Source organism: Ostrea edulis, chromosome 5 (genome assembly GCF_947568905.1).
Source record: "Ostrea edulis chromosome 5, xbOstEdul1.1, whole genome shotgun sequence".
NCBI lineage: Eukaryota > Metazoa > Mollusca > Bivalvia > Ostreida > Ostreidae > Ostrea > Ostrea edulis.
In genome coordinates this window covers 48,383,245-48,410,592 of record NC_079168.1, presented here as the reverse complement: position 1 = coordinate 48,410,592, position 27,348 = coordinate 48,383,245, and the positions used below count along the sequence as shown (strand labels likewise).

At 35.3% G+C, this 27,348-nt stretch overlaps 2 protein-coding genes across 6 annotated transcripts; one reads left to right on the top strand and one right to left on the bottom strand.

The window, feature by feature from the left end:
- Positions 1-4,785: 4,785 nt before the first annotated feature.
- On the top strand, positions 4,786-9,786 carry LOC125652182 (hydroxyacyl-thioester dehydratase type 2, mitochondrial-like). Its single transcript, XM_048881186.2, has 4 exons — positions 4,786-5,081; positions 5,267-5,349; positions 9,227-9,327; positions 9,523-9,786. The coding sequence occupies exons 1-4, from the start codon at positions 4,822-4,824 to the stop codon at positions 9,562-9,564; spliced, it is 486 nt and encodes a 161-aa protein (XP_048737143.1). The 5' UTR covers positions 4,786-4,821; the 3' UTR covers positions 9,565-9,786.
- A 5,101-nt stretch (positions 9,787-14,887) lies between these two features.
- Positions 14,888-26,824, bottom strand: LOC125652610 (isthmin-1-like). 5 transcript variants are annotated; one of them, XR_007361622.2, is made up of 7 exons: positions 26,058-26,776; positions 16,890-17,286; positions 16,658-16,795; positions 16,439-16,531; positions 15,920-16,328; positions 15,629-15,708; positions 14,888-15,436 (listed from the first exon to the last, which is right to left on the bottom strand). XR_007361622.2 is itself a non-coding variant. In XM_048881939.2 (6 exons), exons 1-6 carry the CDS (start codon positions 26,352-26,354, stop codon positions 15,337-15,339), a joined length of 1,434 nt encoding a protein of 477 aa, XP_048737896.1. In that variant the 5' UTR covers positions 26,355-26,824; the 3' UTR covers positions 14,888-15,336. The 5 variants fall into 5 exon arrangements, 4 of the variants coding, with proteins under 4 accessions (XP_048737896.1, XP_048737897.1, XP_048737898.1 ...); XM_048881939.2 differs by lacking the exon at positions 15,629-15,708 and having other exon boundaries at positions 26,058-26,824; XM_048881940.2 differs by lacking the exon at positions 15,629-15,708 and having other exon boundaries at positions 16,658-16,792; positions 26,058-26,772.
- Positions 26,825-27,348: the final 524 nt, after the last annotated feature.

Genomic DNA, 27,348 nt, shown 5'->3' with positions numbered 1-27,348 from the left:
CTATTTACTTTGTGATGATGAGAACCTGTTGTTTCCGGGCAACAGCCATCATGGCGATGAGCGACGCTGGTTTCGAGGCTCGAAAATTCATGTTCATGTCAGGGCACCGCTGCGATTCTTCATTAAAATACTACATCAAAAATCTCTCAAGTGAACAAATACTCTTCGGGAGTTATAGGATATGATTACGTGACCAACTTCATGTCATGTCCCAATAAACTTTTTAAAAAATTACATCTTATTTCCTAATTACACTTTTTTCATTGAAAGAAAGACATCAATGTTTTATTTGATATTTCCAATGACCTAGATAAATATTGATTTGAAATTAGGCTGTCAATTTTCATCCACGAAACAGAGCAAACGTCTGTCCAGTATGTGCAACGTACATAACACTACATATATATGCCAATATGCTTCTTCAAAACGGAGTCTCGTGGGGATCCGGGTTAGAATAGGTCCTCAGTACCCCTTGATTGTCGTAAAAGGCGACTAAATGGGGCGGTCCTTCGGATAAAACCGCAAAAAACGAGGTCCCGTGTCACAGCAGGCGTGGCACGATAAAGATCCCTCCCTGCTCAATGGCATTAAGTGCCGAGAATAGGCCGAAATTTTGCAGCCCTTCACCGGCAATGGTGACGTCTCCATATGAGTGAAACATTCTCGAGAGGGACGTTAAACAATGTACAATCAATCAATCAAAACTGATTAGATTTCGTCAAACATATATTTAACTTATGTCTCGTTACGGTCTCCTCGCTTGCGCTGGTTGAAACTAGTATGTAAGTAATGCATTCCAATTTTGGAGCATATATACGAGAGCATATACAATGGCACAAGGTACAAAGTTAAATAAAATACGAGAAAGATTCCTATATAATTGTTAAACATTAAAAACCATGACAATACATAATCATACGAATAATGGACACTGCATGAAGACAGTAACACCAGAGGAAAACAAATATGTTGTCAATAATAAATATTGTACTAAAATGCGAATTCACCTATCCGAGGCCCTTTAATTTATGGCATCATATCTTATTTTGACTGTTTCAACTAAATATTCACTCAATTTGGTAATTACATATTTGTCTTCATTAATCTTTAGCCATATAATTTTTTTTTTATTTGACAGGTTGGTAAATTTTTTGTTTAACTTACAAAAATCATGAAAGATTCTTCTTTTATCCTTTTCTCTCATTCTTATATAATGGACGCCCACAAGGAAATAAGATTCATCTTCATTACAATTTAAGCTACATACATAATTCACATATTCTTTTGTTTCTTTCAAGAGGAAATTCTCATTCAAACAATGTCATGAATTTGTATTTTCACATCTTTGCTAGCCAAGGGTTTTCGGTCCATTCCGCCCCCCTTAAATCTTCCAGATTCGTTTATGGCGAGCGGAGTGGACCAAAAACCCTTGGCTATAGAAGATGGCATTTTCCCTGATAAAAATTTAAGTTACAAATAAACCTATATACAAAAATAGGTAGTAAGTTTTCCTGATTTATGACCCTCTTTACGTCTTTTCGACCAATAAGTAAGAAATTGATTTTATTAGTATTTGAACATATACACAGTGGTATATCCATACAAGTTTATAACGACAAAGACCCCAACCGGGGAAATGAGTAGAATAAGATATATACATAGAATTTATACAATGTGAACAAAGGAACGTGTTACATGCAGATATGGTATACAATTAAGTATGGAAGGTACAGTATATATATACACAATAAGCTATAATTAATTCCGTGGTTACTGTCAACAAGATCTTAATTAGTTTGGTAAGACCATAAGGGACTCGAGTATCATGATTCAATAAATCATACAATTTAGCAAGATTAACATAGAGTACATTTTCTATCATCCCTGTCGACACCCCCAAATCTACCTTGGTGGATTGGAAATCTATAAACCATGCATCTGAAATGAGATAGAGCTACTCTTAAATCATGTGGTAGACAAATCAGATGAAAGGTGAAGATAAAGAACAGTGATAAATCCCATAACTCTTATAAGCAATACAAAATAGAGAGTTGGGCAAATACGGACTCCTGGATATACCAAAGATGGGAACAGGTGCCTAAATACCTCTCCGAATTATGTAAAGTTTTTAAAAATCCGATAATAAGCCATCTCTTAAATTTTGGAATACCAATTTTTTGTTTTTAATTGATCCATTAACCACTTTTTATAAAGAAACTTGTCTTGGAGCATGAGATATCCAAAATTCTGATAGACCACTATCATTAAGAGGGATTTTGTGGGGGAATATACATATACATAGGTTGTAATAGTTGTGCTTTGCAAGTTCAAGTAAAAGGTTATCTAAGATAAGATAAAGATAAGCTTTATTTTTAAGTCGGCATGTCAATACAACAAAGAAACATAAGCTCCAGGGAGCTTTTAGACCGACATAGGCCTACACACTGTACATGTAACATATTTACAAAGTAACAAGTAATTAATGAGAAACAACAATCATAAGTCTACCAAGTTGAAAAGTTTCATTTCCATATGAGGGTAAAGTCAATTCTCATTAGGAGAATCAGGCTAGAAAAGGATTTGAATTGAAAATTCCTAGATGCTTTAAAAATATTGTAAGTTAATACCACTAACTGATATTAAAATTCTAAGGTAGAATAACTTTACACATTGATGAAAATTGGAACAGACAAATAATATCACAAACAATACATCACAGATTGACTTCGTTAAGCTAAACTACATGTAATGCATGTAAACAGCATAGATGGCTAAATCAAGCTAACACTTTTAAAGAGTAAAGTCAATAAAGGAATCTGGGTAGAAAAGGGGTTTAATAGAAAAACTAGATATCTAAAATAAATATTGTAAGTTACTATCAAGCAATATGATAAGAACAATTTTACACATTGATGGAAAATGGAACATACAGCAGAGGCAATATATCACATATTGGCTTGGTTAAACTAAACTAATGCATGGGAACACATCACAGATAGGTCAAATAAACTAAACTCAAAGCATAAAAAGAAAACAACAACACATGCAGCGTAAAACAAAAAGCAGAAAGAACAGACATAGGCTACATATATTACAGCACTTAATATCGATAACAGACATTATATACAAGCACTATTTAAGAAATAAGGTATCATTTTAAAATATTTATCGGGATATAAATACGGGTTGGTCACGTGATCAAATTCCATAAAGCCCGAAGGGCTTTATGGAGAATTTGATCATGTACCAACCCGTATTTATATCCCGATAAATATTTTAAAATGATACCTTATTACTTATATTTACATTTTTTGGTCGGTAACATTGCTGAATTGTGTTAACAACACGTTTCCATACATTTCAAATTGTTGACGTCCACAACGAAGCGTCATAGATGTTCAAAATGACGACAACACAAAACAAAGTTCCATAAAATGAAGAACTGTCTTAATTATTAAGAAGCTAGAAAGCAAGTATATCAACATATACTTATACATTAACTCGGGAGCATATAATAGGAAATTCTTCCATATGACTAATTTTAGGGGGTGGGGAAATTATAATTAAACCAGGGTGCGCAATGTTACACTTACAGTTGTGATGCGCTTTCACTTTTGAAAAGTGAAAGACGTTGAAGACCGACTTTGGAAGATATTCTGTGGATATTACGGAGTTAACAGAAGACTGAGATAGAGGAACACGAAGAAGGGGGGGGGGGGGCAGTCATCAGGTGTAGGCAAATCATTTATAGACAGGACAGAGGACGCAGCTCTCAGATGAATCTCCGGAAAGAACTGAACATCGCAGAGAATGTGGAACTGCACGAAGGTAAGGGACGGTTTGGATTTGGGTATGTAATTGTTGACAAACATGAACTCACTGAACGCTTCTTTTGACTCGATAAATTTCTGTAATAGGTTTTTAACGACGCCTCGCTTCGATGTCCCGACATAAACTTGGAAACCGACATCAATCACCTATGGCTGCTGTGGCACGGAAGCAGTGTGGTGTGTAGGTCTTAGTTAATACACTTTGACGACTTATCGGCCATACATCCTGTGAATGACATTTTTGCTAATAAAAGCCTAATGTCTAGCAGTAGGTACAATTCCGCATCACCGATGACCAGGGTGAAGTTGTACATAGCAAACGAAAATTTAGACATACAATAGTAAAATATTGTTTACAGAAATGCTTTTATCAATTATGGATGAAAGTCCACTGCTTGGAATATAAATAAAACCGTAAATACATTTTGTGATGTTGATTTCATCTATTGATAGATTTCTGTAGTAAATGAGAGCGATTGCTAGATGTGTATTGCCTTAGTAAAAGTAGTACCTGTTACCTACTTTTAACAAATGTTCATACGCACAGCCGTGACCTCTGTTGACCCCGTAGTAGATTTATCCAGAAATAAATACGTATTGCTTGTAATAGTGTTATGTAGGAGAAAACAGTTGCAAATGTAAATATTAAGGCATAAAGCAAAAGATGTAATAAATGTATATAGAATAAGAAAGATATTTTCTCTTATTTACCACTATCGATTCTTTACCAAAAGCCAATAATTCTGGATTTAATTTTTAAAAATTAAAAGAAAATCTAGTCTATTAAGGTAGACTTCAAGTTTAAAATTATTCTGTAAAATTAGAAAAATAATGTCTCAATAGTTTAGCTATTTTGAAAGCCCCAAACCTCACAAGAATATCATAATAATGGATCAGCCTTATTGTCAAACAAATCAAGCTGCATAACATTTTCGTATACAGACTGGCCGACAACACACTTGGAGTTGTTTCCCTTGCGTTATGACGAGCGATGCATGCGAACGGATTTCGTACTCTCTGTAAACGATATTCTGCATATTTTCTAGCGAGGAATTCTGAAAGATGTATATGTTCCAAATCTCAATCGTTAAAAGTAGGAGATAAAGAGACATTGACAAAAACTTTCACAAAAGAAGACGTCGAAACGTTTGCAAAAATAAGTTTGGACAACAACCCACTGCATACCGATCCCGACTTTGCAAAGGCGACCAAGTTTGGAAGATGTATAGTGCATGGAGTACTTGTTCATGGGTAAGGTATTAAAATATTTGGCATTTCGGGAATTAAAAATTCATAAGAAATTAAAACGAAGAACAATGCCATTATATTTAAAAAGAAATAATTGTTATACACCATACATGGCCACCACAATTAGGCCTATAAATCATGATTCTCAAATAAAAATGTCAATTTGAAAATCGTTAATTTTCTTTTAGATTAATCTCAGCGGTATGTGCTACGAAACTTCCAGGTCAAGGATCTGTTTACCTGTCGCAGGAAATGAAATTCGTTGCCCCAGGTGTGAAAGAATAGTAATTTAATTTCATAGAACAATTTGTAGTCATTTCAATACGTAGGTCACCAGTACTTAAATTTTCAACTTATATTATGTTAACATTAGTTTAGTTTAAACAATATTTATTCGTAAATAATTCGATAATGTTTACAAACAATGTCTTATACAATACATGGAATAGATTGAGAAACAAGCCAAAAGGCTTATATTAATCTCGCTCTTAACATTGATGTAATCAGTGGTGGATCCAGCATCGGCACGCCAGGTATACCCCTCCCTCCCCAGTATGATTACCCCCTTTTTCATAGAATATGTCCAAAACCACTTACAATATGTCTTGTTTTGACATAAATCAGTATTTTCAGGGGGGTGCGTGTCACTTCCTGGGCCCCTACCAAGGTTTTGCCCTGGACCCAGGCTGGGAACCTCAAGACAACCCCAGACATCCAGCTGATAAAGAATTCGATGCGAGATATAAAATACCACAGAACTATTTATCTCAACAGTTCATTTGATAATGTCTGCAATTAGTATACTATATGCTCATCTTTTGAAAAGTAAATCGTACTTGGAGGACAGTAACTGTCAGTTAGAGGGTAAAAACTTATCTTCGTCATGGTTAATCAAAATAATGTAATGTGTTTAAAATGAGTCAGAAGTGATGAAAAGTGGGACTTTAAATTGAATTTTGTGAAAAATATGTAAAATTTCTCATCGATGAAGTATACTTCATATCATTATGTTTCAATAATTGCCCATGTAAATAAAGAAAGCAAATTTTGATATGTCAGTGGTGATTCTGATACAATGTAAAACTTTTGGTCATTTCGGCAGGTTTATGGGGTATTTTATTCGTATGATTTATGCTGGCTGACGTGTTTCATACCGATTGTTAGACGGCCGTTCGTGGCACACTGATTTTGACTACGGATAACTCCGTTTACCTGATTAAGATATAGGGCTCACGGGGGATGTGACTGCTCGACAGGGGATGCTTACTCCTCCCAGGCACCTGATCCCACCTCTGGTGTGTCCAGGGGTCCGTATTTTCCCAACTATCTATTTTGTATTGCTTATGGGATTTATGAAATGGAGCGCTGTTCGTTATCTTCACCTTTCATGTATAGTTTGCCCCCCCCCCCCTTTTTTTTTTAAAAAGAAAATTGATAAACAATGCAAAAGAAGCTATGGGTACGATGTAAATCTTATTTGATAAATATAAAATTTTAAAATCACTGCGCAACACAGAACGAACATGGTTGCTTTATCAACGACACACTTTACGTTGACTCTTGGTTTCTCAGTGTATGGGATACTTTTTTGCTTAAAATAAATCGGTAATAATGCAACCACAACCAATGTCTTCACTTTCAATACTCCTTACAGGTTTCAATGTACATGTGATTCAATATGAAGAGGGACATGGGGATAGGCTTATTATTTTTCTAACCTCTCAAGTCATCAATATCCTAAATTTATATAATGAAAACATTTTTTATTCTAGAAATTATGACTAACCTTTTTTTGCATCAAGAATTCAAAATTTTGAAAATTAAGGTTGGTTGGTTGAGTATTCGGGAATTTTTCACTCGTATGGAGACGTCACCTTGTCGGTGAAGGGCTACAAAATTTAGGCCTTTGCTCGGCGCTCACGGCCTTTGAGCAGAGAGGGATCTTTTACCGTGTCACACTTGCTGTGACGAGGGCCTTGGTTTTTACGGTCTCATCGGAAGGACCGCTCCATTTAGCCGCCTTTTATGACAAGCAAAGGGGTAATAGGGACCTACTCTAACTCGGATCCCCACGGGGATGAAAATTGAGTATCGAATTGTTGATATTAATTATTAAAAAACAAACATATCATTTACATAGATGTAGAATTCAAATTACTGATATCAACACAGGGGCTAAGCCCGTTTGGGCCCGAACTCTGTGATGCCATAAATATAGAAAGGAGTCTAACTCTGAACCAGATTAAAAAAAACTACCCACTGCTTCAAATGCCTAAAAATCAGAAACTATGTGCAGTATGCGTAATTTACTGGTCTCCTTGCATAGATTAATGTTTCAACTACTTGCACACCAAATTTCAAGCCACAGGTTCTAAAAATAAAAGAGATATACGTCATCGTTCTCTCGTTTTCACCTGTTTATTTTACCGGTCCAGGTCACCGGGTGGTTTTTTACCTGACAGCAGCGAAATTCAGACTAGTGTGGTAGATTTCAAACCTATCAATTAAAATTTCACATCAAATATATGCTACTTACTTCCTCATACTTTAATAAAGTTCTCTATATTCGCCGTATCTGAGTCGCTTATTTTACAAAACATCAACTCCTGACTCTAAACTGCCATTTTGAGAAACGCACTAAAGACCCGATATACCTAAAACTTTAAAGAAGGGGAAAATGGGTAAAAATAATCAAAATGAAATAAAATAAACAAAAACAAAAAATTAGGAAAGCCAAAAAATGAAGTTCAATTTCCTTCTCTAGGTGCAACATCACAAGAGTAATGTTTTGATCAATTATTAACATTATTCAGGTATGAGGAAGTAAGTTGCGTATATTTGATGTGAAATTTTAATTGATAGGTCTGAAATCTACCACACTAGTCTGAATTTCGCTGCTGTCATAGGCAAAAAACCACCCAGTGACCTGGACCGGTAAATGTCCTAGTAAAAATAAACAGGTGAAATCGAGAGAACGATGACGTATATCTGTTATTTTTAGAACCTGTGGCTTGAAATTTGGCATGCAAGTAGTTAAAACATTAATCTATGCAAGGAGACCGGCAAATTACGCATACATGTACCACATCTAGTTTCTGATTTTTTTAGGCATTTGAAGCGAGTGGGTAGTTTTTTTATCTGGTTCAGAGTTAGACCCCTTTCTATATTTATGGTATCACAGAGTTCGGGCCCAAACGGGCTTAGCCCCTGTGGATATCAATGGACCTAAGTAAACGTTTTGGCCCACGGTTTTCTTGTTTTGAAATGTACTCTTTCAATATTGTAGCTGCTATAATGTAGCCCTATTCGGGTTTTTTTTTTATTCTGACGTTTTCGGGATAGGGCTACAATTCCGTAGGATCTCCGTAATGGTGCAAAATAATTTTATGAACAACCGATAATAAGCTTCGTGTATTTGTCTTCAATGTTGTTTACACTAAACATAGTACCAACTTTGTGCTTGGGATGTCTAATAAAGGTGTTTTCATTACACATCATGTACAGCATACAAAATTCTTCGTCTGCTCCGCTATGCTTGTTATCGCGAGATCTCGTTGGTGGATCTACTGAAAAACCTAAACATTGACAATCAGCGCGAAAATGTAGTTACTCGAGCCATTTCGACAAAGAAAGGAAAAGCACATGGTTGCAGAAAGAAGTTACACTCTGCTGTTTGTTTGTTTGTTTTGTTTTTTACTTGATATTAAATTTAAACCTTTTCATGACGAAATAGCTTTCTCCTCCATACTCGTCCGTTGATGAAACACTACCTTATATGACATATGCAAATAACTTGGCAATCGGAAGTTGAAACTTCAGTACATCAAACATGGCGCACAAATAGGAATCGAGAAATTGGAATATATCGAAAATATTGAAAACGGTAGAATAGAGCTTCACAAATCTAAGTTGCAGGTTGTAAATTTATGTACTGACTAAGAAACATAGAATATACTTTTATTTACCAAAAGAAAGTCAGAAAATGTTTAGAATGATCGAAAATGCTGCGGGAGTGAATCACTCCCGCATTTGCACCATTACGGATATCCTAAGGAGTTGTAGCCCACCCCCACCCAAAAAGGAGAGGGCTACATTATTGCACTTATTTCAATTGCAATTGTTTATGAAGATTTCATTTTATAACGTAGCGTTTGTGAACGAGTCTGTAACGGCAGAAGTAGAGGTACTCGAGGTCCGGAAGTCCATCATGAAGTGTTCCACTATCGCCTTCCGGACCGAGGATAAACAGGTATAGTTTTCATGTGACTGTGGAAAATAGAAAAAGTGACGAATTTAGAAATATATGATTTTGATATCGATAGACGTTCAATATGGATTACCTTTCTGTGGTTGGACTCTGCAATATGTTAAGTTGTCACCTGCTTTGATCATGAATTCAAGAACACACAATGTGCTAGTTTAATTTGTATTCTTTACTACACAGGTCGTGATGGAGGGAGTGGCCAGACTAATGCTACCGAAGTAGTGAACATGAACGATGAACGCCTTCAATATACATCATGTTTTCCTTGTTCTCTAAATAAACATTCTTAAAAGTTTTTGGTAATTGCATCTATGTTTTATACTTCTTTTTTTTTATACTTACATGTACATTATAATTTTTGTTTTGCCAACTTTGTATGAATATGCAAAATACATGTTGTCTACTATCGTGTCCATAAGTGTCATACATGTACCTGTAACGACATTCTGTTTTGTTTTTGTACTTTATATATGGAAACAAGCATATTGTGTGAGTTAGCTTTTCCGATCGAAATGTGTTTGTCGTTGTTGTCGTCATAAACATTTCACAATTTCATCTTCTTTTTTTTCTAGAACATTTGACCAATCTCAACCAAACCTTGTACAGAGTGTGTGAACCATGGTAGGTTTGTGTCAGATAAGGATCAAAATTGAAGTACAATACATGGTAATACATTTATAAATCTGAAGTGGTTGGAACTCTGTTTTGTTTTGGTTTTTTGGGTGGAGTTGGGGGTTGGCATGGGAATTGCTCTGCGGATGAACATTTATCAAATACTTCCACATTTATCAAATAGGTCCATAAAGTTATATATGATCCAATTTTTGATAGATTTTCAATAAAGATATCAGTACTACGGTATTCTATGAATAAAATGATCCCCCAAAAAACTCTATTACACGTGCATGCAAAAAAACTACGGTTGTAGAGATGAAAATGCATGTACATGTAGTTTCAAAATGCAGCCTGTCTTTTTACACACTCTTTCCGAAACGAGCCGAGTGCTGATCACGTGACCGTCTGCATACCACGTGCTATTTCCCCACAAACTTTCAGTGTATTACACATGCTCTGGTTCATTAATTGAGCCTTTCTTTCTTCCTAAATCTATAGTCGATGAACTTAATATGCAAGCATTTCCAGGTAGTGAAGATTGAAGCATGTTCAAATCACGACTACCGTGGAGTAGGATGGGACCACAATATAGGGGGGGGGGGGGTGAAATTCTTCTTCTCTACAACAGGAGGACCATGTTTTAGTCATATTAATATGCAAGGATTTTTCGGTAGTGCAAATTGAAGTTTGTTCAATTAAGGGGCCCCAGAGATAGAGTGGGGTCATAATAAGAGATCAAAGTTTGATATGGAAATCTACATGGAGGAGAATTTGCTTATTCGATGTCGAGTGAATGATCTGTATAGTGTTACAATAAATCATATCAAGTTGCGAATGTTCCTAAGCTTTGTTGATTCAAGTTTATCATGCCCCCCCCCCCTCCCGGCTAAGACTGTTGTGTGGGTATTGTTTTTATCCTGTCTGTCTGCTGAAATTTGAACCTTGCTCGTAACTTTTGAATGGTGAGTGATAGAGCTCTAATATTTCAGATGTGTATTCTTTGTGTACGTTTTTGACTTTGTGATCATCACCTTTGCGTTTGACCTTCTTTTAAGAAAATTTAACCAAGGCAATATCTCCTGAACTATTTAAGGTAGGGTTTTCATATTTAGTACTGTAAAGGGGAAACATTCGCTTGGGTTTTATTTTCGCTATATTTGCGACTATATTAACGGTCGCGAAAATAAAACCATTGCTAAGTGCTGTTCAGAGTACATGTATTTGAAGGTATGAATTCATCTTAACGTGATTATTCTAGCTCAGTCTAGCTGTTTACCAATCTCTGTTTACTAACTTAGATAGAATGTTCTATCGTTAAAGTGATAATGTCCAATGACCATGGTGAGGGCCTGTACCGAGACAGATAGATTATTCTAACTACTGTTTACTGTACTTGATACTGAATATTTATAAGTACTTGCTCAAGTTTATTATTTAAAAGACTGAGGTATGGACAAGTAATCTTTTTGTATTCATGATATTTTACCTTTATTCAACGACTGTACATTTTTGGATTACATCGCGATTACTACTTTCGATTTCGGTCGAGCGTAGCTGGGAATTATCGTCCTTGACACTTTCGTTTTAAAATGCACGGGTAATAGGTCGACTGTGATCTTATTTAGTCGGAACTCTGAATCAATTATTATACCCATGCTATCAAATGATTAACGTGTAATCAACATACAAGTTCGTATGGGGTAAATTAACAAAACTTGAGTTGTTGTTTATTTAACAAAATCAAGGACTAGGGAATAAATATTCCTTATGTCAAGAAACTTCAGTTGATGCCATGATTTTTTAGCTTGTGACCTTCACCTTGGAGTTTGGCCCAAATTTTAAAACTCATCTGAAGTTTTACTTGCTCATAACGTTTGAATAGTGAGTGATACGTATTTCATATATGCATTCTTTGTGACACGACCTTTCTTTTTGATAACAAAGATTTTGACGTTGTAACCTTGATCTTGTACTAACTTTTTAAGAAAAGTTAATTTAGACAATTTATCCCTTGAATTGTTTAAGTACAGTAGGGATTGTTTAATTTTTATGCGTTATATATAAATTCCGTAGGGAAAGACCTTACATTTTATACCATGGTTTTTCCCCTTGTGACCCTGTATAATATTTATGTCGTGACCCTATGGTGCTAGGTTAGGGTTGTTTTATCAAATTACTGATAGTATATCAACATACCTACTTGTACATTGCTAATTAAAAAAAACTATAGAAACTCTTCAAATACGAGAGATAAAATATTGCGCCATGGAAGCGATCATTTGAACGGAAAATTTAGTGATAGTTTATTTTATGGAATTTACATACTTAGATGGTAAGTAATACCTCATTAATAGTGACACAGAGTTGGTTTCATTATCAACTAACTTATTTGAAGCGAACAGCAGTGTCACCTAAGTGCACATCAATAGCTAGTACCGGTCGAAGCTGAATTTAAATTATCAAAGACTGCTCCGAGATTTGGTGAAGGCATCTGTTCAAATAGTCAGCCGAGCCGAATCTCGACCGAGATTGCCTTAGGGCTAGTGAAACTTTGAGCTAGTATTCGGGTGACCGATAAGACCTGTGGACCTATTGGCTTATTTTCTGTATTAGACATTCTACATGAATGATATACTTATACATGTACCTAACGATCGGTCCATTGCAGTATACCGAAATGGATGTTCAGCTTGAAGGAGACAATTTACATTTACATCTTCGTTGTAGCTATCTTTGGTTTTGAAAGAGAAAGGGTTGATATTTTGCTCATAAATCGTAAATATAAAAACATTATTGCAACAAACTTTACATACGAATTATCAAGTTTTTTTTAAATGAAAGTAATTAGAAAAAATAAATGAAAAATATATTCTAACCACATAGGGAATAAACCTCAAAGAATACTTGTATATTGAATGAATAAATTTGGATGCAGAATATACCAATGTAATAAAAAGATTCTTCGGAATAGATTTTTGTTTTCACCATCTATTGATATTTTCCCCCTTTTGACAAAACGTAATGTAAATATGAAAGAAAAGCTCATAAACCATTCTTAACTCATTTTTGTATCATTGTAGAACATCAAAGGCGTTCCCTATGACAACTGGAAACCGAACTCGTGCTCCAACATTGTGTTTTAGAGAAAAAAATGACGTTATAGATCATGTATATTAAGTACGTGTAAACAGACCTACATGATTAGATATCATTTCCATAAATTGCAAAATCTGCCAAATCAACAATAGCGACAGAAGCATGATTTTTAGGGAGAAAATAAAAAACTATACGATTGGCGGGGAAGATTTTTTAAAGATTTATCCAATATGCCGGTATCCCCATGTTCAACATTGATCCCTTATTGCGGTCCCATCCTACCCCCAGGGATCACGATTTGACCAAACTTCAATTTGCACTACTTGGGGATGCTTGCATATCAATGAAAGGCGAAGATAACGAACAGTGATCAATCTCATAAATCCCACAAGCAATACAAAATAGATAGTTGGGCAAACACCAGGGGTGGGATCAGGTGCCAAGGAAGAGTAATCATCCCCTGTCGACCGGTCAATGTGAGTAATCATGGACCTCTTGTTCTTGAGAAGAATATTTTTAAAGATTTATCCCATACACCCCAGTGTAAAACTTTGACCCCTTATTGTGATCCCACCCTACCCCCGTGGGCCATGATTTAAACAAACTTGAATCTATACTATGTCAGGAAGCTTTCAACTTTTCTGCCCAGTGGTTCCTGAGAAGAAGCTTTTGAAATGACACCTCCCCATTTTTGCATTTTCTCAATTATCTCCCCTTTGGAGAAGGTATGGCTCTGTATTTGAACAAACTTGAATCCCCTTTTCCCAAGGCTGATTGGCGCAAAGTTTGATCGAAATTATTAACCCAGTGGTTCTTGATCATAAGATTTTTAAACGATGCCACAATTTTTTATTTACTTTTTTTTTTTTTTTACTAATTCTTAATTATCTCCACGTCATTTGAACAAAATTGAATCCTCTTTACCCAGGCATGCTTTGAGGCAAGTTTGGATGAAATTAGCACTTTTGTTCTTCAATCTGATTAAAATCAGATCCTATACTAGGATAGCGATCTACGTGAGCGGATCATAGGATCTGATTTTAATCAGATTGGTGGTTCTTGAGAAGAAGTCGAAAATGTTAAAGGTTTACAGACGGGAACGCCGGACAACTTTCAGCACATGTGTGCAAAAAATCTATTCAAGAACAGCAAGACCATGCTAGTAATAGTGATCATCCCTACGTTGTGGGGATTCAAATTCAGTAAAGTTATGACCCTGTGGATCGAGCTATGGTGTCAAACTATTTCGTGGGAATAAAGAGGGCAAGAATTATTTTTTAAATGAGCAGTAGGGGCAATGTAACATAGGGGAACATTGTGTCCCATGGACCTCTCGTATTTCGTACTTTTGTAGAGAGGTATATTCTTCATATTTGTACAAAACAAAATACCCCTGGTAGTCCGATATTGTGTTGGTGAACATCTTTGTCATATAGGCTGACGAAACAATTGGAGGGACTTTTAACTCGGGAAATCGAAATACAAATCGAGGAGTGCAACATCCTTAATCAATAAGAATAGCACCAGTTATTTTTGCTGTCTTTCTTGTGATAATTTACCATCTGGGATTATGATATGATTTGAACATATTTTATTGTATAAATATACAAAGGAATTAGTTACAAGTTCTATACCTCTAATGATTATGATATTTTAACAAACGACAGAAGTATAGCTCTCTGAGAAAATGGGGATAGGTCAGAGAGGTAAAGATCTACCCGTTAGAGAGAAAAAAAACTTTGATCTACAGCGCAACTATCTCTGTAATTTAACATCGCTGCCTCAGAAATTTAATATAAAAGAATTTCAAACTTCATTTCTCACAACATTTGTGTCAAGACATGCCTTCAACATTTATTAAAGCCATATTCAACTGCATTTTTACAAGACAGGTGTTTTGTCACTTGTTTTTGGTTTTCAAACTTTTTTCTTCATATAAATCCTTATGTACATTCTTGAATGATATCTAATATTGTTAAAACACTAGGTGATTGTAGTAATTTGGTCGACTTTATTATTTACACAATATGAAAATAAACGTCTTTTATATACAAAATAAAATATTCAGTTATACCCGTATAAGCGAACAGATGTGTCATCATTAACACAAGAATTTGCGTTTCTCACTGAAAGTCTTCCACATATAAAAAAAAAAAATGAAAGCGGTCCCAGAACACCGGAAATGATTCATTTCACTTTTTCCTGCTGAAGCAAGAATTGTGGTAATCAATAACATGAATGACATCACCATTCTATCTAAGAAACAGCATTGTATCTGTGACGTTAGTAATTTTTATTGTCTGTCCTCTGTTGCACGATGATGTCGTCATCTGGATTCAAAGAACATTTTTGACCATTATCTGGAGGTAGAATTTGGTTATACCTGCAAATAATTGCAAAACAGTGTGACATTTTATATTCAGAGGGTAGAAGAAAAGATATAAGCTGTAATTAAGGAAATATATTTACATTCACTGAATCTTTTCTTTTGAAATTAACATTGCTTTCATCATAGACAATGAATGCATGTTTGATGCAAACTAATTCAATCCGTTTTTTAGTACGTAATCATTACCAAATATGGAGCGTCGTCAAGGTCAAAGGATGCATTGGCCGTTCCGTTTAACGTAATGAATGGGTCAACAGAACTTGGATCTAGTTTATATTTTTGAAAAATACATAAAAATATAAATATAAACAATAATTTGTCTTTCTTTGTTGTTTTATCGGGTGATGAAGGTAGCAATCATTGAAGGATATTTTTTTTACATAACATGCTTACGCAGATTATGATATTTTTTCCTGCAATGCTAGATACCCTCATCGCCCGATATAACAACAAATAAATTTAAGCATGAATTCATACCTGGACCAGTCACCTTTACAGATGATCCATGGATTAATATCCAGTTTATGATGGAGTTCGGGAGACATTTCTGGGCTAATCAAATTCGGAGTTCCAGCCCCTTTGCCCCTGGTAATCAATTTGAAGTCGTTGTCATAGCAACACATCTGTGAAGCCAGTGTCGGAACACCTTTGAATAATTTGGACCGTATACAGAACTTTGCGCTTGGCTTGTACGCATACAATCCCTCAGTTTTTGCGTCTACATCCATCCAATTGTAGTGTTTTTTGGCATGAGGATCCCAGACTTTCGGATTATAGCTTAGATGCAGAGGGTACAAACAAGGGCAACTTGGAAGTGCTGCGTGCTTTAGATAAGACGATATCGTATCTTTATTGCAAGACATCCATCTTTTACATACATCTTTTTCTGAAAAGTAATTTAGTGGGGAAAAAGTTCATAAAAACCGTGTTATGAAAAAGAAACATATTAAAATCTGGATACAGCGCTTGTAATATTTTTTATAACTTAAATCTCACCAGGGTTGATAAAATCCTTCGGTCTTAGTGTAGAATCTGGGATGATATTTTCGTACTCCCATGCAAACTTGTTCTTTTTTCTCGAAGCTTCATCTGCAACACAGATTGCTTGATAATACATCAAACTGCGTTTTGTAAATACTGAAACATAAACTGCTAGGAAGTTAAAGACACGTGGATTGTTCCATTTAGTAAGCTACAGAGAACTCAATCACTTACCAGAACAACGTCTACGGTAGCAGGCCTGTGTTTCCATTTCACGACATGCTGATCCACAGTCACGTGATCTTTCCTGTTGTCCCATTCCACAGGTAACAGAACATGGACTCCAAGATGACCATTCCGTAGAGCTAGCTGCTGAACAAAATGCCAAGACAAGACTAAAATTAAGTACAATACATTTTCTAGATTTAGATATAATATTTTTAAAAAACCAACGTAAGATCCCCACCATCTATCTTTAGTTTCACTGACGATTCTGTACCGGAAACACGTGGTGTTTTGGGCGGGAAACTGTTACCTTTAACTTCATTTTCGAGCTGATTATAATCGTAGGATCCGGATGTTTTCGTCAATGCTTCTTGTGCTACCATCTCGATAATCTGACGAATGGTAATCGGTTTCAATCTTTGAAAAAATCGTCCTTTCCTTCTATTTATGGATTTATTTTTTCCGTTTTTCTTTTTCTTCCTCCAACGCTTTTTGCTGGAGTTCAGTTTCTTTATCGGTCTCCTCCTTTTTGCTGTTTTCCATTTCTTGGAATGTTTTGTTGGGAATGCTGAAGACTGTGAGTCATTGTTGAAATCAACAAAACCCTGTATCACTGTATCGCCCACGTTTGTATCTACCTACAAATCATAATTGCAGTGTATTTTTAGAGGCGTCTCAACACATGCAGTACTATTCAGTTGAAATTGTTACAATGACGTAAAAGCTAATGTATATAAATGAAAATTCAGGATAAAATAAGTAAACAAAAATCCCCGCATGCCAAACTCATGATCTACAGATATGTAGTCCAGTGGTAATGCAATGCAGTTCAGCCGACATAACAGTTTATGAATGTAATTGAAGCGGTCAATCCACTATGTTGTAGCATACTGTTAGAACAAGAAATGTTTGTAAAACATATATGCCCCCTCCCCGGTGCAAAATTGAAAAGGGTTATACAGGCATCATTTAATTGAAAGTAGTGCCAAAACAATTCAAGATATTGAGCGAATATCTTCATATGTCCAGTTTGACCTTTGACTTTTGACCATGTGATCTCAAAATCAATAGCCCTGGGTCATCTACCCCTTATGATGTACCAGTATACCAAGTCTGATTTCTGTCGAGCAAAGGGTTCTCAAGATATTGAGCGGACAATATCTTCCTATGTCCAGAATGGATTGACCCTTGACCTTTGACTATGTGACCTCAAAATTGAAAGGGGTCATCTAAGCGTTAAAATGCACCAGTGTACCAAGATTGATGTCTGTCAAGCAAAGGGTTCTCAAGATATTGAGCGGACAGTATATTCCTATGTCAAGTTTGACCAATCAATCTCATAAATCCCATAAGCAATACAAAATAGATAATTGGGCAAACACGGACCCCTGGACACAACAGAGGTGGGATCAGGTGCCTAGGAGGAGTAAGCATACCCTGTCGACCGGTCACACCCGCCGTGAGCCCTATATTTTGATCAGGTAAACGGAGTTATCAATAGTCGAAATCAGTGTGCCACGAACGGTCTAACGATCGGCATGAAACTATGTAAACTCATAATCAATAGGGGTCATCTACTTCTTACACTGTACCAGTGTGCCAAGTTTGATGTCTGTCAAGGAAATTGTTGTCAAGATATTGAACGGACAATATATTACTATTCCAGAGTGGATTAACTCTTCATCTTTGACCTTTTGACCTGAAAATGAATAGGGATTATCTAATTTTTAGGAAGTACCTGTGTACTAAATTTGATGTCTGTCAAGGAAAAGGTTCTCAAGATAATGAACGGATAATATCTTACTATTGCAGAGTGGATTGACCCTTGACCTAAGACCTTTTGACCTAACAGTCAATAGGGATCCTCTTCTACTCATAATCAACCCACATATGAAATATCATAACAATAAAGTGAATGGTTCTCAAGATATTGAGCAGACAACATGTGGTCTACTGACCGACATACCGACAGACAAATCGACCGACAGGAGCGAAAGCAATATGCCCCTCTTCTTTGAAGGGGCATAAAAATATGGAATGACAAATTAACATATTTACATTTCCCGACGTGTTTTTTCCCTATGATATCTTTACAATTTGTAATGATAGCCCTTCCTCGTGAATGCGATGCAGTTGTGGGCAATGTGTGTACGTCTATTTTACCGGCTGGGAATTTCAACAGAAATGAAATAGATAAAATGAAATAAATTTAAAATGCATAAGGGTAAATTGCAACGCATCACGCCGGCATACTTTTCATGAAGCGCGATATTTATTTCTTAAATATATTCAAATAATTAAATTTCAATTGTAACACGAAACTTGACTACTTTAGAAATACAAATATTGGGATATAAAATTGGTGAAGATTACGCTTATAAGGCCCAACTAAAAAATATTTTTGTTTACGCTTTCCCAACCGTCTCTAATTTATAGCGCCAATCCTAATTTTCAGGCGGAAGCGCCTTTATTGGCTTTGATAACCTTTTACGTCACAGAGGTCATTCATGATCAGCCCTTCGATGTGGTATTCCAAAGGGAATGTAAATCGCTAATCAATTTGGTTTCCCCAATGCTTGGGTACCAGAGTAATATGTGAGTAAACATAAATATTTGGAGATCAAAATAGAGTGACCATGAAAAGTATACCATAAAACAATTGCAACTTGTCGAGTCTTTTGGACAAGCTCAGATAAGGAAATTAATTAAATAGTTCAACAGAAAGTAGAATTTGTGAAAAACATGCATTGTTTTAACGACACTTCCTAAAAAAAAAATTCTCTTCAAAAATAGCGAAAAGAAATTTTATGTTTTCAGGATTTTTTCCCATCCCTATGATTTCTCAATAAAATCCAAAACGTAGGTAAAATATGTATAGTTATATAGGGGATTTTAAACAAATATATTTCAACTTTGGAACATTATAGAAAATTTAGGACATTAGAATACCACATAATAGGTAGAGAAAATTCTAAAAGTTTGTATAAGTTTTTATTTTGCTCATATTTTAGACCCTATACGACCCGCAAACTCACACTAGTCACAACTTCTAATGATTTCGTGCAAACTCACACTAGTCACAACTTCTAATGATTTCGTGCAAACTCACACTAGTCACAACTTCTAATGATTTCGTGCAAACTCACACTAGTCACAACTTCTAATGATTTCGTGCAAACTCACACTAGTCACAACTTCTAATGATTAGCCACACTAGTCACAACTTCTAATGATTTCGTTTGTTGACGTAGCCACACTAGTCACAACTTCTAATGATTTCGTTTGTTGACGTAGCCACACTAGTCACAACTTCTAATGATTTCGTTTGTTGACGTAGCCATGTTATGTAGCCAGTCAATTCGAACCCTGTTGCTATTGGTATCTATTCATATTATTCGTTATAAGTTATGTATTCGCTCTTCATTTATCATAAACACGAATGATTAGTAGAAATTTTTAAAAAGATACAGTTTGTAGTTTATCTAAAGGTAAAATCAGCTCTTGATTAATGAAAATGCTACAAAAGTCTATTGTGGTCACTAACACTCGTGTGGTAGGGATGGGGACCGCACCAGACTAATGAAAGTCGCATTGCCGTGAGTTAATGTATTCAAATAATCCTTATTTAACCGAACTGGAATGATATATATTTAAAATATTTAACTAAAATATGTGTGGCGATATTAGTTCACATCTAGACGTTTTTGTGCAAGTATGGAAATGAACCGGCTACCTAACATGGCTACGTCAACGAACGAAATCATGAAAAGTTGTGAAATTTCGGATATTATAGGTGCTAAAATGAATATTTAAAGGTATGTTTGGACACAAGTATAGTATAAAAATATGTTAGGTTGGTTTTTTTTATATTAACTTTATGAGACGACACAAGAATACAACGATACCAAGCCTCAACCTTGCGCAGCTTTTTATGCGCCATAAATCGAAGGTTTTTATAAGGGGTGGATCTGTACTCTCTGATCTGCCCCAATATTTCCCCAGAGAGCTACAGTTCTGCAGCTAAGTCAGGACCTGAAAGTACTCATTGGATGGTTAGATAAAAGGTTACTAAGATTTAATCCGTCTAACACAAAAGTAGTACTTTTTACAAAGAAATGTGTAGGAGAATTTCCAAGTCGTATTTCCAAAGATCAACCCATTGACATGTTGGTTGGTCTAAATGTATCAGTAACGTCGTGAGCAGTGCATAGAAAAAGCTAGACCTCCTAAAAAAAATTCAATTTACTCCCGACAGAAATAGTGGTTAGTTAAATTATCGATGTGGTATCTTACATTTATATGATCCGTTCTTGAATATGCTTCTGTAGTATTAGACGGTTGCTCAATTTTTGACAAGTTTGTCAAGTTAAGTGCCGTAAGAACTATTACCGGTCTAACAATTTTGGCATCGAAACTTTTTATTTAGAAACAGGCTGGGAACCTCTTTCTAGTCGACGTAACACTGCTAAGCTAACCGCCATGTTCAAAATGTACAATAATACTTAAGTAACAATATTTTCCATAAAATAAAAAATGTTTCACTACATAAAACACGTAAACTTTGAACTAAGCAAAACGAATCTTTTGTACCCGACACTGTTCAGAAATGGAATTCACTACATTAAGAGTTAGGGAAATAACCTTCCTCAATAGTAAAAAATAAAGTGCACCGCCCGTCAGATGTTTGTCAATCATAATCATATACATACGTGTGTGCTATGGAAAAAATCATGTCAACCTTGGTACAACAATTGACTTGTCGATGAAAGGTGAAGATAACGAACAGTGATAAATCTCATAACTCCTATAATGAATACAAAATAGAATTTGGCAAACACGGACCCCTGGATATACCAGAGATGAAATCAGGTGCCTAGGGGGAGTAAGCATCCCCTGTCGACCGGTCACACCCGCCATGACCCCTATATCTTGATCAGGTAAACAGAGTAATTCGAAGTCAAAATCAGTGTGCCAAGAACGGCCTCACAATCGGTATGAAACTCGTCAGACAGCATTTCACCCAATGATAGGTTGTATTGGCAAACTAAATCATTATAACGACCATAGAATTTGCGAAATACTGACTTTAAACGAGACTGTTGAAACCCCTATAACATCAGTTTTTTCATCGGTAGCCTGCCTCGATTTAAAAACTGATCGTACGCAGAACAAGTTCTTGCGTATCGAATCAGTTGAGAGATATAAACACCATATGCAGGTGATAATAGAATATTGCTACATAAATATGGGAAGATGATGATGGAGAAGCTGAAGTCATCCCGTTTGTCATAAGTTGAGTTGTTAGTTTGCCGTTAATATTTATTTTCAATAAAATATCTAAGCAGACGTGGAGGACTGTGCTGTCTTTTATTTCGAGTTCACAGGGATATATCGAATCGACATATGAATGAAAATTATTATTGCTAATAGATAAAACGTCGTCGATATATCTAAATGTCGAGTTGAAGGCCACAGCAAGAGATTTTTTTCTTCTCATATAGAAGCTTTTGAATAAACTCTGCTTCACAAGATCAAATAACTACATGTACAGTTCAAAACATATTTCATCGTATTACATGTACTTCAATTTCTTTCACATGGTGTGAATTACTGAAGAATTTTAGGAGGTAAAAAGAATCACACCATAGCTAAAGGAGTGACAAATCATTCCACAGTCTTACATTATACTCGTTAATTAATCTTTAATTGACAGATGCACTTTGGCTATTATTAAAACGACCTTTGCATGTCCATGTAAATCCTTGAAACACTGGCTTAGATCAATACCCCCATGGGACAAATGGAATTTTTAACTAGGCGGATGCAATTTGGCTCTTATCAAAATGATCTTTGTGTCCAACTTCTCTCTTTGGAACGCCATACCTTAGATCATTATTTGATCATTATTTCCATGAGACAAATAGAATCCCTCTATCTGTTGTGTGATATGTAAAGTCTTTGCAAATTTTGCAGTACAACATTGCATATTATTCATATCATTATAATATTAATAATCATGTATGAAAAAATGTGTATTTTTATATGTAATCATTTTTAATATTGTTTCTGCATTACTCTCTTACATATTAGGGATTACCTTCCTTAAAACTTTTTTTTCAATACATGCTATTTTTTTATATATATATATATATATATATATACTTTAATGACCTGAATTTAAGCTGCAATTTACATTTCTCTGCAGATGCACCAATTTACAAAGTTTGTTGATTCTAGGATTCAAATCTATATGAACTCAAATATGAACTCAAAAAGGGTTATGACATATGACATACAGTATATATGACCATGGCTACAGTGACCCAGGCAGGAATAACACACCAGAGAAATTCTATATGGATTAAAAGCGGAGGGTATGTACAACCATATCTTGAAATTGAAGACTTAAAACAAATATATAGAAAAAGTATGCAGTTTTAGTAGAAAGTAATCTAAAGAACAAAAATTAAAACCCCTTCTGGATTCGAACCCGCGATTTACAGATCAGCAGTCGCCACGTTATCCGACTGAGCTACCCACCTAGGCCATAAATTTTAAAAGGAATATACAAATATTGCGAATATTTATATTTTCATTTATGTTTTAAAAAGGAAGCTAGTCATTATGACAATGTAGTATACCGGTACTTCCTTAACGTAGAGTGTGGCCCACCTTTTAGTTGTAGGGAAGTGTCTAAAACATATTTTCTGGAGAAAAGATGTTCTAAACACAGAATGTGTTTTTCTTTCAGTGGAAAATGTATTCCTAACTTTCTAGAGTTTGCTTCAAAGTAAATTAAAAGTTTTAGATAATGTTTTAACTGAACCTAAAACCGAGGTTAAATTTCCAAACCTGAAGCGACTTGTAAACAGTAACAACCCAACTACATGTTAAGTACATAAACAACATACACTTATGATGTTCTTCCTCGTATTTCACTAAAAAGTTATCCTAATAAGAAGATTGTACCAATCACACTATCAGAAGGTTTATATTGAAAGCATCATTTTCGAAGAATTACTTTTTCAGTCTGTTGCGATTTCTGTTTCAAGTAAGCAGTTGAAAAAACCATTCCTTGATTCTAAAATCTGCCAAAGAATTGTAAAATGTCGAACTAGCTTTTGACTTCATGTATATGTTCTTGTTTATAGTTCAGTTATCGATTACGGTAACGCAATGAAAGAATCTTAATTTGATGCTCAATTCATCAGATTTTTAAAAATGTTAAGAAATCTCTAAATAATTCCTCTAACTTTGAGAAGTGAAGAACCCCCAATTTATAAAATTTTAGTTCAGTAAAATACCAATTGTTATACGTTTTCTTGAAAATCGAAGGTCGAATATTGTTAGAATTTCCTGTGTAGGGAGACCAATTGCTATTATACATCATTCAAACTGTATCAATTTTAAGGAATGTGTTTGCTTTGATTTTGGATAGTGTGAGAAATTTATCTACCTCACAAGATAAGAACAAAGGGTCAAATTGTTGTACAGCATCCGTCCGAAAAAATGCTTCGTTAACGCCATTTCCTCCGCGTGAGTGAATCGGCTCGTTTACTTCATCATTCTTTCCTTGATTTTCTTGGCATAAAGATATCATCTACAGATTTACCGATACACCGATATATTACTTAGCAAATTTAAATACAAACAAACGCAATTGATTTATGTAATTAGTTCAACCTTTTGGCAGGAAAAAAGTTCTAATTGCAACAAACCAACTTCTAAAAATAAGACGGTTCTATAGCTTTCTCCGCATGCCGTCTGCTGATTGAAAGCCGCACACCTGGTAGTTTTTCTTTGCAACAGGTATAGGAATGAGGTACTTCAAAAGAGGAAAGTGTTCAAAGTCTATATCATTTCAATACATCATTCAGGAATGCGGTTATTTTATTGTTTTACTCCTGGTTTTGGATCCAAATCCCTCATAAAATACATGAAAATATATTATATCTGGTTGGGAGATTGCTTGTATATTCCAGTGACTTAATGTTTCCGACAGTTCAACATACATTCTTTAAGATAATATTTAATGAAAGTATAATAAGAAGAAAATTGGATTACTTTAAAGCTTTCTTTGAAAAGTTTTCCATACTGATTCCAAGGCCATCAGGTGTTCATTCCTCGCTCCACCTACAATGTACTTAGGAGTACGTGTCTAAAATCTTCATTTCTGGCCAAATTATTCTCCTCTCGTTTCCTACTCTGCGTTTAAAGAGTCGTATGATTTAATTTTCAGTTCCATGTATCTAATATTTATGTTTCAATCCGTGACAGTTTGGTTTAAAACTAACGTTCCTTCGTGAGAAAGACTGTTGATACGAGCGAAGACAATCAGGCAACTATCCCTCTAAGTTAGAAGTATTTATATGCGATATATTAATCTTTACAGCATTGTATCTTATAAATGAAACAACTAAAAGTCATAAACCCGAATTTAGGTCACATTTTAGGAACACTTCAGATGCGTATTTACCAACTCGGACACAAAAGCCATCAAACTGTCACTTCGGTTAGCGTATCATCTCAAGTTTTCTAATTACTTGTCAAATAAAATGAATTAAGTTTTCTTGCTTAAACTGTAGATCGAGGATTGATAACCTTGTCTTGGGGGAATTATAAAAAGGAGTCAGGGCGGCGTTGCCATGCCCACTCCTGTCTCCCCGGCCAAGCGTAGTGAGAACTCCGATCATTAACGTTGATTGGGTCATGTGATAAGTCGGGTCATTGGATTGTTGGGTGTCAAACCAAGTGCATTACGATATTTGGTTTCTTTAAAGAAATTTTCTTTCCTCGCTATTGAAGATGTGATATGATATAATTTTCAACTTCATTAGATTCCTGTTCCGAAACATTTGATTTTATTTTTGATATTCTTCAAAAGTAAAATCTTCCTTTGCAAACAGGAAATGAACTATAAAAATACACATAAAAATAATGATTCTAAATTAGTATCTAAGGGACATTAAGTTTGATTTTTTTTCTCATAGACTTTACAGTTTGAACTGTATTCCTAAATGGTGAATTTTTTTATCAATTGTAGGTTTTAAATTTTATTTAATGCTTTTCAAAAAATTACCGTTTCAGCATAAAGTAAACACGTTATCAAGATTAGCCTAATCATGGAGTCAAAAATAGTTCAACAGTCATCACTGACCCAAGATTCCTTACTTTACGATAAGAAATCTTTTAAGGCTTTACATATCCGCTTTATATTACAAACATAAAATCATTTTATGACAATTTACAGAACTTTAATAACATCGATATGGAATAACTTTAATTTTGAGGATGTTCATCTCAAATAATCTCAGTTTTAAATCTTAAGATGTGTACATTTCGAAAGTTTCAGTGTAATTAGGAAAAGATCAAAATGTAGGGGGGGGGATTGAAAAATTTCAAAACTTACAATTAAACTCCTTGTTTCATTCAGCAGCGTTCGATTATTCTGAAGCAAAGTTGATGATGAAGACCTAGGCGGATCAAACAAACCAAAGGTGGCAGGTATAGTCCATGACAGATAACACACCAGAACAATTAAGAAAACCATATTCACTCTTTCCATGATCCAAAGAAACGTCTTCTTATTCTTGTCATTTGAGGAACTGTTATTTTCCGTGAGAATGTTTTCACTAGGGACTGGCAGTTCATTGTTAGAGCATCTGGGTAAGTTTACTATGCTAGACATTACAACCATAGATCCCATTGGGGCCAATTACTGACCGATTAGCAACGTGACCTATCCTACACATAGAATAGAGCTTTGTACCTGTTCCTTCATTAGCCCAGCAGGTGCCTCAACTCAAAAAACGTATTACATATGTAATTGGAGTTTTCCTACTTCAAAATGAATGAGGAGGTTATATCATCGAGGTAGATAGGTGAATCAGAAGGTATCCAAAACTTCGCGGTCATTTTTGTTAGAGCTCTTTCTTTCTGGGCCCGGTCCAAGACAATGATTGGGCAGAATTCTTTTCAACTCTTTCCCGCCTCTGTTGATGAAACAATGTTTCCACCGTGCTCCCCTTTTACATGGAAGTGTTGAAATCTTTACGAGCGAAGATGAATGGAGAGATACAACAACTCGTTATCTAGCAATACTGACCACTAAAAAAGGGGTGAAACTTCGGAACTTCTCACGCATGGTGGATGAAACGTGCAATCTGTTCTAAGCTTCGCACTGCTTTGACAAAGCCGTGCGCGATTATAATCAACAGATTTTATACGGCTTCTCTAAACCAAACACAATCATGTAGTTTTCAACGTTTTTATGGTTACAAATGATACCAAAAAATCATAAAACCAGCATATGTAATTGCTGAGTCGTCAAATTACAGGTTCTACACGCAGGGAGCTGAATTGTTCCCGATTCCCGGGTTTGTGCCGGGGATATTGTCTTTATCAAAGTGACAATAAATGTTATGATCTATCGTGTTTCCCGCGGAGAAGAGGGAAAGAGAGACTTGGAAGTCGGTCTGATGTTTAAAATTTTGACAAACAACAGGGGGAAAAAATCATGCAAAAACAACAAACATTGGTCATTTCGGTGTAAATCCGTACATCATTTTTTTTCTTCGAAAAATGATTCCAGTATTTAAGATATTCAGATTATCTTTTAAGACCAAACATTAAAATAAAATTTATGGATCATACGCCTACGTCGTTTGATGGATGTTAGAGTAAACCAAATAAATGAATTA

Coding starts and splice junctions, on each gene's coding strand:
- LOC125652610 (XM_048881939.2), bottom strand. CDS start 26,354: ATGGGATCTATGGTTGTAATGTCTAGCATAGTAAACTTACCCAGATGC. Junction 16,532..16,657: donor CTACCGTAGACGTTGTTCTG/GTAAGTGATTGA, acceptor TCTGTGTTGCAG/ATGAAGCTTCGAGAAAAAAG. Junction 16,329..16,438: donor GAAGGATTTTATCAACCCTG/GTGAGATTTAAG, acceptor ATTACTTTTCAG/AAAAAGATGTATGTAAAAGA.
- LOC125652182 (XM_048881186.2), top strand. CDS start 4,822: ATGCATGCGAACGGATTTCGTACTCTCTGTAAACGATATTCTGCATAT. Junction 5,082..5,266: donor CATGGAGTACTTGTTCATGG/GTAAGGTATTAA, acceptor ATTTTCTTTTAG/ATTAATCTCAGCGGTATGTG. Junction 9,328..9,522: donor TCCGGACCGAGGATAAACAG/GTATAGTTTTCA, acceptor TTTACTACACAG/GTCGTGATGGAGGGAGTGGC.